The 13,652-nt window shown below is 35.1% G+C and overlaps 1 protein-coding gene and 1 pseudogene across 2 annotated transcripts in view; both read right to left on the bottom strand.

Moving 5' to 3' along the window:
- The window catches only part of LOC125664527 (uncharacterized), a 272,796-nt pseudogene that overhangs the window by 115,435 nt on the left and 143,709 nt on the right, over positions 1 to 13,652 (bottom strand).
- The window catches only part of LOC125664524 (uncharacterized), an 83,070-nt gene that overhangs the window by 65,883 nt on the left and 3,535 nt on the right, over positions 1 to 13,652 (bottom strand). The window contains exon 2 of one of the 2 annotated variants that reach the window (XM_056150491.1): positions 304 to 1,941. In XM_056150491.1, the coding sequence (XP_056006466.1) occupies positions 346 to 1,926 (1,581 nt within the window). In that variant the 5' untranslated portion in view covers positions 1,927 to 1,941 and the 3' untranslated portion in view covers positions 304 to 345. Of the gene's footprint in view, positions 1 to 291; positions 1,942 to 13,652 lie in introns of those variants that run through there. The other variant, XM_056150489.1, reaches the window with a different exon arrangement.

Here is a 13,652-nt window from a genome sequence, read left to right as displayed (position 1 = left end):
ATTTACCGGTCAGAAATTTCGGAGCCATTTTCGATTAATTGGATTGTTTACTCGTATATATTAAGAATTGTGGGAATATCTTCTTTTCATCACACAAAACTCTCATATATTGTCACTACTATATTAATCTTGTAAAATGTCAACTAAATCAAACATCGACACATGAATGACATCAAAACTCACCCGCTGTCAAATTGATTGCTACCTATTGCGTCCGGGTTAACGATCTCGTATCTACAGGGGTGTTAAGTAATATCAAAAAATTAAAAACAACATGCTTAATTTACACAATTTATTGCATAATAAAATATTTCATACGAGACACCACACAATTCATTTTGTTTATTATTCTGAATATTTTATTCGTTTTGCTATGCCGGTATTATTTTCCCCCACAAACATCTCCCCGTCCCCGACAATACACACACCGCGTGGCTTATTAATCCTTTGATCTGGAATGATATATCTCAGGAATCGCCCGTCCCTGTCCAACATGTGGATCTTGTCGCCAAAGTCAGTAACGATAACGTGACCACCAGCATCAGTAGTGACGGAAGTGACAGCAGATGGCTTGTCCCTCCCAGAGAAAGAAAACCGAAATATTCCTAATCTATCGACAGCAATGACAGCGTTTTTCTTCCAGTCTGTTACGATGATGTCCCCGTTGACATTCTCAGTGATGTAGGCTGGTCGTCGGTACAGAGGCTGGCCCTGTGAGTCGTACTGGATTTCCTGGAGTATGGTACCGGTACCGCTGTATCGCACGACTTTGTACTGGTCATCTTTATGGAGACAGACCAGTAGGTCATCTGTCGCGGTACTCGTGATGCCGTGTGGTTCCCACTCCCCGGTTGTAAACATCGGCTGGATCGTTTTATCCTCGGCTACTCTACACACAGTATTGATACCTGTGTAAATGACGTGTTTGTTGTATACAGTTAAACACAAGCCCTGTGTTGTGATGGAGACCGTGTCGTGGAGGTTTCCCTGGAAATCAAACAACTTGAGTTCATAACTTGCTCCTCCCATCCACACTCTGTTATCATCAATAACAGCAATATCGTATAGACGGTTGTTGTTTTTGCTAACAGGAAACCCTGTGTCTATTGCTGTGATGACTTCCGGCAGCTCTAATATTTTGTGATTCGAAATCACAGCGTCTTCAGATATCAATCTCGGCAGAGAAATCTTTCTTTCTTGTATATTCTCAATGTATCCGAAATACGATTTCAAATAGTTGTCGTCAATTCCGCTTTTGTAAAACATCGGAAACGAGTACTGTGTAATATCCAAGGGAGTTTCCTGGTTTTCAATCATTGGTATCAGTTTCGTCATTTCTATAACATTCTGTGAATTTTTCAGTTTCATTGTCGCGGCGTTAATTTCATCAACTTTTCCTAAAATTTCTTCCAATTCTCGTTTCTGTTTCCGGAGCAGTGATTCGTGCTCCTTTTGCATGTCGTCCAGTTCCTGGTGGAGCATCTTCACGGTTTTATCTATCTGTATGTGCCACTCCTCTCCTCGTGACGTCACTTCATCCTTCTGTTGGTAAATTTTGGATAATGAAGATAATCTCTGTTGTGTTTTTTTCGCAAACCTGGATTGGAATGGACCGGAAATTTTTGGCTTGTCAAGACGCTTTGTGGTATGATCTATGATTTTCTTGAGTTCATTCTTATAGTTTTGTAGTCGCTCGTTTTCCTTCGTAATGGTTTTCATCAGTTCTTCAATTTTAGAGGTGCCGTCATCATCTCTACTGGCGTAATCCACCACGTCATGTCCGGTTTTGGACTTAATCTGGAGATGTACCGGAACACAAGGATCGCAGAGATTGACCCCACATCGTCTGCAGAAGAACGAGGCTGGTTGTTTGCAGATGTCACATTCAATGACATATTGACCTTGGGCAATGTCTTCAGATGACATACTATTTTCTTTGACCTGAAATGAATGTAGATTTGTACTTGTAATAAGCCACTGTATATTGACATACTAATTACACTTTAGGCGAGTATCATCATTTCTCAGGGGAGGGCAGCTGTAAGAAAATGTCTAATTTGTTGGGGGGAGGGCTATTGTACTATCTATACCTTTCTAAAACATTTTCACCAAAACGTCATTTTCTTACACAGAGGGGAGGGGGGGATGTCATGATTTACTAAATTGTGAATAAAATAACAATTTAGTAAAGCATGAACCCGTTTGTGGTTTGCATTCAAGTTACCGGACGTGTCAAAGAAATATATTTAAGCAATTCTTGTTTTTAGACGCGGTGGGGAAAAAATGTTTTCAATCCAGTCGAATTTCATCGATTTTTTTAAGTAGCTTGTGCTCCCTCAGATAGTAGTTAACAGGTTGGTCTCGTTTTTTCCTTTTCTTGTTTGAGTAATCAATTCCTTTTGAGACTATAGTATTTTAATCGGATTTGTGGTTTGCAGTCGAGTATACACAATTTGTGCTCGATGCCATTTTACGAAACCTAATGTTTTCTTGCATGTATATCATTCCGCAAGTATGACTTTTACAAATATAAATTGCACGTATTTAGATCGGTATACAGACAGAAAGTCACAGGACCAAAAAACACAGGAAAAAAGTCACAAAATCCGTAGGACAAAAATTCACAGGACAAAAAGTCACAATGATGACTTTTGATTAGATAGGATAAAAAGTCACAGGACAAAAAGTCACAAGACGAAACGTCACTGGACAAAAAGTCACAAAATGCTCACTAAAGCTGTTGTTCAGGCAGCAGACATTTCTTACGGTAGATTACAGGTAGAAGAGAATACATGTCATCATTCTTATTGGTGTTTGTTTTGCCACATTTAGCACTTTCAGTTCATTATTAGATAATAAGAAAGGAAAAATCATTAACTTGTTTATATAGCGATTATTATATGACAGTTCACTTACTTCTTGTTTTGACAATAATCCGGAGTGAAAGGAAGCCAACCATAATTCTGCCATCAGATTTTGTTTTGACAATCATTAATATGTACATGTAGTATACTAAACCAAATGATCATAAAGCTTATTTTTATTTTATCTCAATAAAAAAATCTCTTTTTAAAAAATCCAAATAATATTTTACAATAAATATGATAAAAGGAATAACAATTTTATGATTATTATCAAAATCTCATAGAAAATATAAATTTTGCATATATATTTTCTTAAACATTACAAAAAGAACAGATATATTTTAAAATACATATAAAAATCAATACTTTTTATTTTCTTATAAACCATGACTTTTTCTCCTGTGAAATTTTGTTCTACTTTCATAAAATTTGTAATGGTGACTTGTCTTATTTTCTTATAAAACTGTGACCTTTTTTTGTCCTGTGACTTTTTGTCTTGTGAATTTTTGTCCTGTGACTTTTTGTCTTGTGAATTTTTGTCCTTTGACTTTCTGTCCTACATTCTTTAGATCTGCCACCATCAGTCTAATTATGACGTACGTCAAAACATAGATATCATAAAATAGCATGCCTTTCATAAAGATTGCACTTTTTTATATTAAACATTACGCCTAATTTGGTGCATTGAATTTTTGAGTTATAGGAGAACCCAATATTAGGATGATATTCCACGTAAGTTTAATATAATGGCCCAAGGTGTGACTTCGAGATCTCAAGCTCTTTTGACAAGGGACTATTGGAATAGGTGTAAACAAAATTCTTGTTAAAGATGTTCGCACCTGACATTTGAAATAGGCCTAATGTCAATTTTTGTGAGACGTGTATTTTTAATTTCTACTATGAAGGAGAATTAGGAAATTGAAAAGAAAAACAGGTCACATTGCTTGTTATTGAGCTACAGTGGTCTATACATGAACTTTTTGCATTTAAAATCTATTCAATTAAACTTTACTTGTCTGTTGGTGTGAACACAATATAAGCAGCAGATACCAATCATTACATAAAATAGATACATAATCATGATTTCTAACAATACAGATAAATAACAGTTTAATACAAATAATAAAAATAAATAATGACTTTTTTTGCACTAGATATACGAACAAATTCATGATATCAGATTTGAGAGTTTTAAAAAAAAAAGTCAGATCCGAACCTCTTTAAAGGTTTAGATTTAGCTTGCATTATTTTGCGCACTTTAGTCATTAGAGCTCGCAGTACGAGCCATGAGAGCGCTGCCTCGCTGCGCTCAATATCACTGATTTTCTATTTGATGATTGGATAAACACGTAACATCGATAATCATACCGTTCATTTCTAACAAACGGAGTGCGGGATTAAAATCTACACCTCAGTCTTGTATTTTTGGCATTCAAAATTAAAACACAAATAACAAGCAAGTAATTAATGAACAAAATAAATGGCAGCGTCCATATGGATCATAACATTTCCAGTGAATGTATGTAGAGATAATCTCTATTCATTTGCTGATTTTCTAGGTGTTTTTTTTCCTTTTACATACTTGTTACCTTTAGAGCCTTGCTTTGCGGACGCGCCTTCGGTACGAAGAATTTAATTATTAAAAAATGACTTTAATTCTGGGGCAAGCGGATTATGAAAAAGCGTAAACTGACCCAAACCAGGTTATACCAGGTTATAAGTGTGTGGATGAGCTTAAAATTAAACCAGGACAAAACCAAACTTATCGTGTTTGCGCCTCGACATCGAGTGAACGAACTAAAAGATTGTCACCTTTCGTTTGATGGATCCGTTGTGCATGATGTTTCGTTTGTTAAAAACCTGGGTGTATTTTTTGACAGAACACTAAGCATGCGAAAACAGGCAACTGCTATATCAAAGGCATGTTTTTTTTTCAGATCCGAAACATTGGACGCATAAGACCATTCATTACTGAAGACGCCTGCAAGACTTTGGTCAGTTCGCTAGTGACTTCGCGTTTTGACTATGGAAACGCCCTTTTCTATGGTGTTAATTCTGACATAATGTCAAAGTTACAGCGTATGCAGAATTCAGTCACACGGCTGATTATCAGAACTAAGAAAAATGAGCACATAACACCAGTTTTAATGAAACTCTATTGGCTTCCAGTACATTTCAGGGTTCAGTACAAACTGTTAATGTACACATTTAAAGCTCTCCACGGTCTTGCACCTGTCTACCTTGAAGAACTGGTCACTGGTCAGTCCATACAATCCATCAAGGTCTTTACGATCCGAAACCGCCATGCTTATTCAAACATCAAGAGTTAAGACCAAAACGTATGGCGACAGAAGGTTTGACAAAGCAACCGCCACACTCTGGGATAACCTTCCAAGCTACATCCGCAATGAAAATTCTTTCGAACTTTTCAAGAAAATTTTAAAAACTTACTTCTTCAGACTTGCTTATCACGGTTTTATGTAAGGCATTTCCAGTGACAGTATTAATATTCTTTTTTATGAAACCTTTTTGTATGTATTTTCTGTAGTTTAATCACGATTTTGTGTAAGCCAGTGCTAGAATTCATATTCTTTTAATGAAACGAATATTTTTTTTACACTGTTTTAGATATGTTCAATTTTTAATTGTAGTTTATTGTTGTTTTAATGTAAAGCGCTTAGAGTATTTTTAAAAAAAATTATATAATGCGCTATATAAATATTGTAAATAAAAAAATAAAAACACTCGTATAACTTGTCCCAGAATTAAAGTTATACTAACCTTCGTTTATCAAAATGTGCATAAACTCGGAAAAATACAAGTCAACTGAGACGCGTAATGATTCACTTAGCAACAACGACGAAGCGTCTACCTGTAGCTGTGAAAGTCGCCATCTTAACTTGTTGTCAATTTGTCTTAGTTCAACAGAGCTAGCCTATTTAATAACTTATTGTATCGAAGGTGAAGTTTGTCATGACAGAAAATATGTGTATGCTATGCATGCAAGGCATATTTCGCTGCTCTTTAGAGATCAACTTTGAAGTCGCTCATCTCTGACAGATTGAAAAAATACGGGAAATTGCATTGTTTAGGCCTAGATCTACCCAAAGTAAGTCTTCAAATATCAGAAAATGCAATAATGTGCGGCTTTTAACTCTGAGAAAATTTCTACTACATGAAAACTTACCCTGGCAAGCAACGTTGTCACTAGATGTGATAGTAATTCCAACACAAGAAAATATGTAAGTGGCAAATCGCGCTCCACATGTCAATGTGACTGACGTCATGTGGTAAAATGTGACGTATGGTTTTTTTCGTTTGCTTTGTTGAAAGGCGGATCAGTAATGACCCACCCCCTTTCCCAGTCAGAAATGAATTTGAAAATGAACAGGACAATGCTTACTTGCTAAATCATGAATTCGAATATACTATCTTTGTTTTGATCTATTTTGAAATTATTCGATCATCATGCAGAGAAAAATGATTTACAACAGTGATTAGCGTACAAGTAGATACTAATAATTGAGAACGAGAATTTAGTGTGTGTATCAAACCGAAGTATCTTATTGTACACGTTGACTTTCTATTCCATAGAAGGCTGAAAACGGTGCTGCGATGTAAATTCAGAGAGAGAAAAATAGTTCCGGCTTCTGGTTGTCAAGGGGGGTATGTCCCCACACCAAACCAGGCTATACAAAAATAGCCTGAGTTCCTCAATTGCAATTTGACCAATCAGAGATAAGGATACAAAAAGAATTAAATTATTACACATTAAGCGTAAGTTAATGCGTATTAAAACTGGCCCGCGTTTACACGGGGAATTTATTGCGTTTAACTTAATTTACTTTGAATCAAATTTACTTTGCATTAGCTCCGTGTGCATGTGACAGGGTGATATTTTTCTAAAGTAAATATATTATTTCATTATTTAAATTATGAAGATTAGTACATGACAAAAGTTGTCTTTACTTTTAATTTATTTTATGTACAACTTAATAGTATATGCAAATATCTTTAAAGTTATTCATAGATTATGAGATCATAATGGTCAGTAATAGCACCATGTAAATATTTATAGAATATATAACTCTCCAATTTCCCTCTCTTTACTATTGTTCACATTTTGAATTGTCTTCTAAGAATATAGAAGTGTTTTCCAGAAGATTTTCCTAGTACAATTTGACTGTAAGTAAATATGACTTTCTTTTGAGTTTTTATGATCATATATAATTCAAAGTACATGTGCTTACTTTGAATTAATACATTTGCTGAATAGTTAGATTTTATGCATTTTCTATGATGGTAATTGAGTAAGAGTGATCATATGCATTTGTACATTATCTTTAAGTTATCAATTACAACTAAAGAGTAAAATGTATATCAGTATGAATGTATATTAAAACTATAAATCATGATTGAATCAAATGTAGTAGTTTAAATATGTTATGTGTGAATGTCAGAGTGTTCGAGTAGTATTCAGCTATTTTTACTTTTTATGATTTCCTTGTGTGAATAAGTAATGTAACATTAGTTTCACACAAATATTTGATATTTCATTATTTCTATATAGATTTATTACCAGCATATAGAATATTCTGGACCTGACCAGAAATTTGGCTCTGTGTCACACATAGGTATGACATTGCATTTTTTTGGTATATTCTTTGCATTATGATAAGTTCTGAATATTCTTATCAAGTTGATTATTTAGTCTATGATTAATTAAGTGCAATAGTCGAGTAAGATAAATCTATTTATTATTTTATACCATATAGTAATCAATAGTCAAATATATCTTTATAAGCACTATTAAGGGGAATAACTCTTGGTTGTAAACTGTGCTGAGCAAATGAGTTTTCTTTGTTGATATTTTTATACTATATGTTTTAATTCATGATATATATTATATGTGATATTCTTGTTATATATTTCAGAGTTAATTAGAAAAGAATACAAACTCTGATAGAACCCTACCATTGGTGTTGAGTTGTTTATATACCTATACAATCCACACTATTACATGCATACAAAGCGAATCTAATGTGCATTAAATGTAGACGTATACGTAATGACGAATTTTGGTCACATGCACCATATCCGTGGTCAGCTATATATATTAATAGTATAAATGAGTGAAAAACGGATGGAAATGATAGTAATCACTAAAGAACACGTACAAACAGCATGTCATTAGGTAATGTCAGTCGTAAATCTGTGCTCTGTAAGGGTATATCGAGTAATACAAGGTGAAGATAACGAACAGTGATCAATCTCATAACTCCCATAAGCAATACAAAATAGATAGTTGGGCAAACACAGACCCTTGGACACACCAGAGGTGGGATCAGGTGCCTAGGAGGAGTAAGCATCCCCTGTTGACCGGTCACACCCGCCATGAGCCCTATATCCTGATCAGGTAAACGGAGTTATCCACAGTCAAGATCAGTTTGCCAAGAACGGCTTAACAATCGGTATGAAACACGTCAGACAGCATTTGACCCAATGCGAGGTTGTATTCACGAACTAGATCGTTATAACGACCATAGAATTTGCGAAATGATGACTTCAATCGAGAATGTTGAAACCCCTGTACTATCAACTTGTTTGTCAGTAGCTTACCTCGATTTAAAAACTCACTATACGCAGAACAAGCTCTTGCATATTGAATAAGTTGAGATATATAAACACCATATGCAGGTGATAATGGAATGTTGCTACATAAATGTGGGAAGTTGACGATGGAGAAGCTGAAATCATCCCGTTTATCATACAATTGAGTTGTCAGTTTGCCGTTAATGTCTACTTTCAATAAAATATTTAAGTATGAAGCAAAAGTGGACGACTCTGTGGTATCCTTTATTTCGAGCTCACAGGCATATATCAAATCGACATATGAATGAAAGTTATTATTGCTAATTGACAAAATGTCATCGATATATCTAAATATTGAATTGAAGGCCACAGCGAGAAATTTTTTCTTCTCGCGTAGTTTTTTTTATAATAAATTCTGCTTCATATGAATATAGAAACAGGTCAGCTAACAAAGGAGCACAATTCGTGCCCATGAGAATTCCAACAGACTGTCGGAAGACCTGATCACCAAAGACCACGAAGATAATGTCAATGAGGAACTCTAGCATATTTTTTATTTCAACTTCAGTGTACGTGTGCGAGGAATCAGAGTGCGTTTAACAAAGTAAGTTTTTGAATGACTGATCACTAGATATGAATTTTTCCGTTTCTGTTGAAGACGCAACTGTCTATGATGTCAAAAAGTATAGTCTTTAATTTATCGTGAGGAATGGTCGTGTCTAGTGTTGAAAAGTTATAAGTTTTATTGTTATTGATTTGGGGAAAATTCTGCGATTTCAAGTTTACTAAAAGTTCTTTAGAATTGTTTAGAATCCACATTTGAGTAACACCACTTCTGGCATATGTAGTCACATAGTCAGTTTGAAGTTTCTCCTTCACAGCTGTTAATATTTTCGTGAGGAGCAAAGATAGGGGCTTGGTGGAGCACTTACTGGATCCAGCAATGTATCTTTGTTTGTGAGGGTTTTTATGTGGATGTGATGCTCGTTCCCGATAGATCCGCCACTAATACCATAGAATCGTAGCGCACCCAAACCTGCTATATCAATGGAATCGAAGTTTGTGGCATTTAAATACTGCTGAAACCGGCGAATATGTGAATCTCCGATAAGAAGCGACATTAGCAATAGTTAGCACACAGTGCAAAGGGTTGTAGTCATCAAAACAGAAGCACGCTCACAAATTTCCATGCATGGCGTCTAGTCCTTCGAGGTGACGCTTATTAAAATATGAAAAATACAGGTACCACAGCGATCAAATTACCTGATCATGAAGGTTCAACGGGAATAAAGAATTGATTCGTGCAGAAGAGTTGATGTCCAAAGTAATATTCCAAGGTAAAATAGCAGGAAAACAACCATGAGATCTGAATTCGCCAATGTTGACTAAATCTAGCCAATCTAAAGCGCATGCGCCGGAAAACCCCCGAAAAAAAATAGAACCTGTGCATAAGCACTCTGCATGTTCTTAAAAAAGAAGTGGCTATTAAAAGAACCTAGTCTAAAAATAACAAGCCAAACGACCTAAACAATTTATATACATAAATTGATTTTATGTAGTTTAGGAATACAGTATAGGTACGGTAACTCATATTCATTCGACTCATTGACTGGAATATTAAATGTGTCTAAAACTGAAGCATGATTTTGAAGAAATTCATCTTTTGAAAGGGCAGTTGGAGTATAAGTATGATTACTGAAAGTGGAATTAATGCCAAGTTCGTTTAAAATACAGTTGTAACTAGAGCAAAGCTCGTTGCAAAGCAACGAGAGTTCTTCCGTCGGAGCTGTGTGACATAAAAACCTTGAAGTTGACCATATGTCCTTGGGTCAGGTCCTAATGCAGCCTCAGTTAACATGAAAATCTGTTGTAAGTATGAAATCTAAATGTTTCTTCATTACTTCATATGGCCAGGACAGGGTTGTATTTTCTAAAAAGTGAACTTGACAATGTGACCATAGGTCAAGGCCAGGACATATTCTTTGATCATATTGAAACTTTTTATCAGTATTAATTAAAATGTTTGCCATTATTAAGATATATTAAGGCTAATCAATTTTTAATTTTTAGACCTTTAGAAATGGTGCAAATGACCTTACATCAAGAATATTCATGTTATGGTCACTAATAATCTTTATGTGAAGAATGAGCTTACGGTGTATTTTTAACATTTGTGGTCTGGGCACATTTGCACGGATAGACGGACTTGACGATATCTCAAACTTTATTTTTTGGGACTATAATTAGTGTTCGGTAATATTGTTGTCTGTTCTTCCAGCTCAAAGAGGCAGTCTCTTTTGTTAGATTGTCAGATATTAATGAGAAGGTTTTATAACAAGTAGTGTTTTATAGTGTAGATATCATAAAACATTGCTTTTCCGTAAGGGGCAATGGGCAATAACGGTGACGATTTTCCATTGAATTGCAATGCCTGTTTTTGGACTGATAAAATGCTGAAAATTGTGACTGATGATGTTTTTCATCTTTGTGTGGAAATATGTAACATCACCCCCTCCCCTTCCCTCGACAAAAATGGTTATCCTGCTTTCCCATAGCATCCACAGATACAGAGCAGGGAAGAGTGGTCAGAGAGAGGACTAATATTAGTTTATTTCAGACCATACTTCGATGCTTCGAGTCAAAGCACCTTATCCTCCTTGTTTTTTTTTTTTTTGTTTTTTTTTTTTTTTTTGCTTTTTTTTTTTAGGTCATCCTCGTGATTTTATGATTTATTGAAGATTTTTTACGTCTATACTGGTCTTTGAAAATTTCGACATCTTTGGGTTTCTACGCTGGGGTAAGGGGTATAAATCTCGAAGCCCACGGAGCGGTTTGTTTTTAATTCCATAAAGATATATGTAATTCAGCATCTGTATTTAATTTATATTGTTAAATTCATAAAAAAAATATACTAGATTAATTTGATTTTTCAATTAACTGTTCAATGAATAAAATGTTAATATCAATTTAAGGTACTATCTCAATTCAAACATGCTATTTATTTTCCAGCAAACGTATTTAAAGGGTAAGTTACATTTCCAATATCGAAATGTATGGACATAAACAATTTTATCAAGGTACTATCATTATAAAAATATTATCCTGACTGTTGTCGCTGTAAGCAATTCAGATTAGGTAGGTAGGAAGGGGGGGGGGGGGGGTCACACCCAAACGGAATTTCTCATTAGGCAGAAAAATAGGGGGCTGTGCATAATACATATTGAGAGGGCACGGTCGTAAATTGAGGCTTTTGTATTCTTCTGTCAAGCGCATATTGGCAAAATTAGTGGGTAGTGGGGACTTGAACTTGCTGTGCATCCACCTTTCACCTATGCCGGTGACTAGAAAGTCGTGAACTGACGTTTGTCAAGTGTGTGTACTTGTCCATTTTTTTAAGGCCCCCCCCCCCCGAACTTTAATAAGCAACAATTACCGGCCTACTTCGCCTTTAGTGTTGCAATGTTGTTTTTGATGCTTACATGGAAATATGAACCCCCCTCCCCTCCCCCCAAAGAAAATGGTGATCCTATCCTCAGAATTCCTCAGCAGCCACCGATAGCGATCAGAGAGAATGTAAAAAAGAGGACTTACACACGGTTTATCTCAAACCATAGTTCAAGTGACAAAACCATCTTAATAATCCTTGGCTGCTTTTTTTATTCATTGAGTTCATCCCAATGATTATATGATCTATCGTATATGTTTTACGTCCTATACAGGTCTTTGAAAAGGTCGACATCTTTGGGTTGAACAGCACTGGCCTTAAATCTCGAAGCCCACGAAGCAGGTTTTTTGAATTACTATAAATTGAAGTAATACATGTATGCAATTCACCAACTGTGTTCAAATTTTCATGTTTCAACAGGAAAATATGATTAATCAATTCTTTAATAAGTAAATCTTAATGGGGTTTTTTTTTTCATGTATAAAATGATGTATCAATTTAAAGTCCTATCCCAATTCTTATTTTATAAAAATCTAAATCAAAACATTGCATTGACCGGCAAGTTCATTTTCAACACCGAAATGAACGCACAAAGACATTTTTATCAGCGTACTATCATTATAAAATCACGACTCAAGTCCATAAAAAGCAATATAGTTGGAGGCAGGAAACCAAACAGAAATCCTCAATAGGTAAGAACAAAAGAGGTAGACATAAGGTAGATTGAAAGGGCATGACCGTAAATTAACGATCTGTATAGTATACTGTCAAGCATGTGTTGGCAAAAATACTGGATGGTAGGAACTGGAACTTCCTGTCCTTCAACCTTCCACCCATGCTGTGACTAGGAAGGTATGATCTGTCGTTTATCAAGATCAATAACCAAAACTCTTTACATTCTCTGTAATGGATGGTAATTTCAAATACAAAATTTTCAGACGTACTCTGTTACCTGATATATCATTATTTGATATAAAAACAGGTCCTGAATAGTCTGCAGATACATCGCTGCGGTAAATTCACAGCAGCTCCAGTCTCCCAACAGTGTTTAAATATACTTTTTTTCTATAACGTGGGAAATGATTCCGCGATACCAGACTATGTTCACAAAATCGAGTGGTGTTGATTGACAGGTGCTCATATGCGTGTAGCACTGTGCATGCATGGATTTCGTGTTTCACAGTTTGTGATAATTAAGACAAGAGAAATTGTGATTGATATTGTAAATAAAACGTAGAAAATTAAATGACATTTGATACAGGAACCGTACATGAGTATGTGCGTGTGGGATCTAACTTTCGCCTTCTTTCCCTCTTGATATGTTATAAGTAACATCACCCCGGGAAAACTATTTGAAATACTTATCCAGTGATTTTACAAAAGACGAATACAAGTTAAAGTTTTTAGAAAGAAAATAATCAACTGTGACAGGAAGATAAGTATTGTAACGATATAAGTAGTTTGTCTACGCTGGCGATTCTGACTTCTCGTATGTAATTATGAAATAGTTTGAGAATTTAATATATATCATTGAAATGAAGCTATAAAGGTGTACTATAAATTTCTATCGTAAGGTGTTTCATAAATTTATACTACTCAAGTACATGAGTGTATGATCTCATTCCACGAATCAGTCTTTTGAGGCGCGAGTGTATGTGGGATTAAATTCTTTCAACATTTAACTTTTCAATCCCAATTATGAAGAAAAATACTATTTAAATTTATGAAATGTATGCCTCAGGACATACAAT

The sequence above is a fragment of the Ostrea edulis genome, chromosome 1, assembly GCF_947568905.1.
Source record: "Ostrea edulis chromosome 1, xbOstEdul1.1, whole genome shotgun sequence".
Taxonomy (NCBI): Eukaryota; Metazoa; Mollusca; class Bivalvia; order Ostreida; family Ostreidae; genus Ostrea; species Ostrea edulis.
Note: the sequence above shows the minus strand (reverse complement) of the source record. Positions and strands in the feature narration are given on the sequence as shown.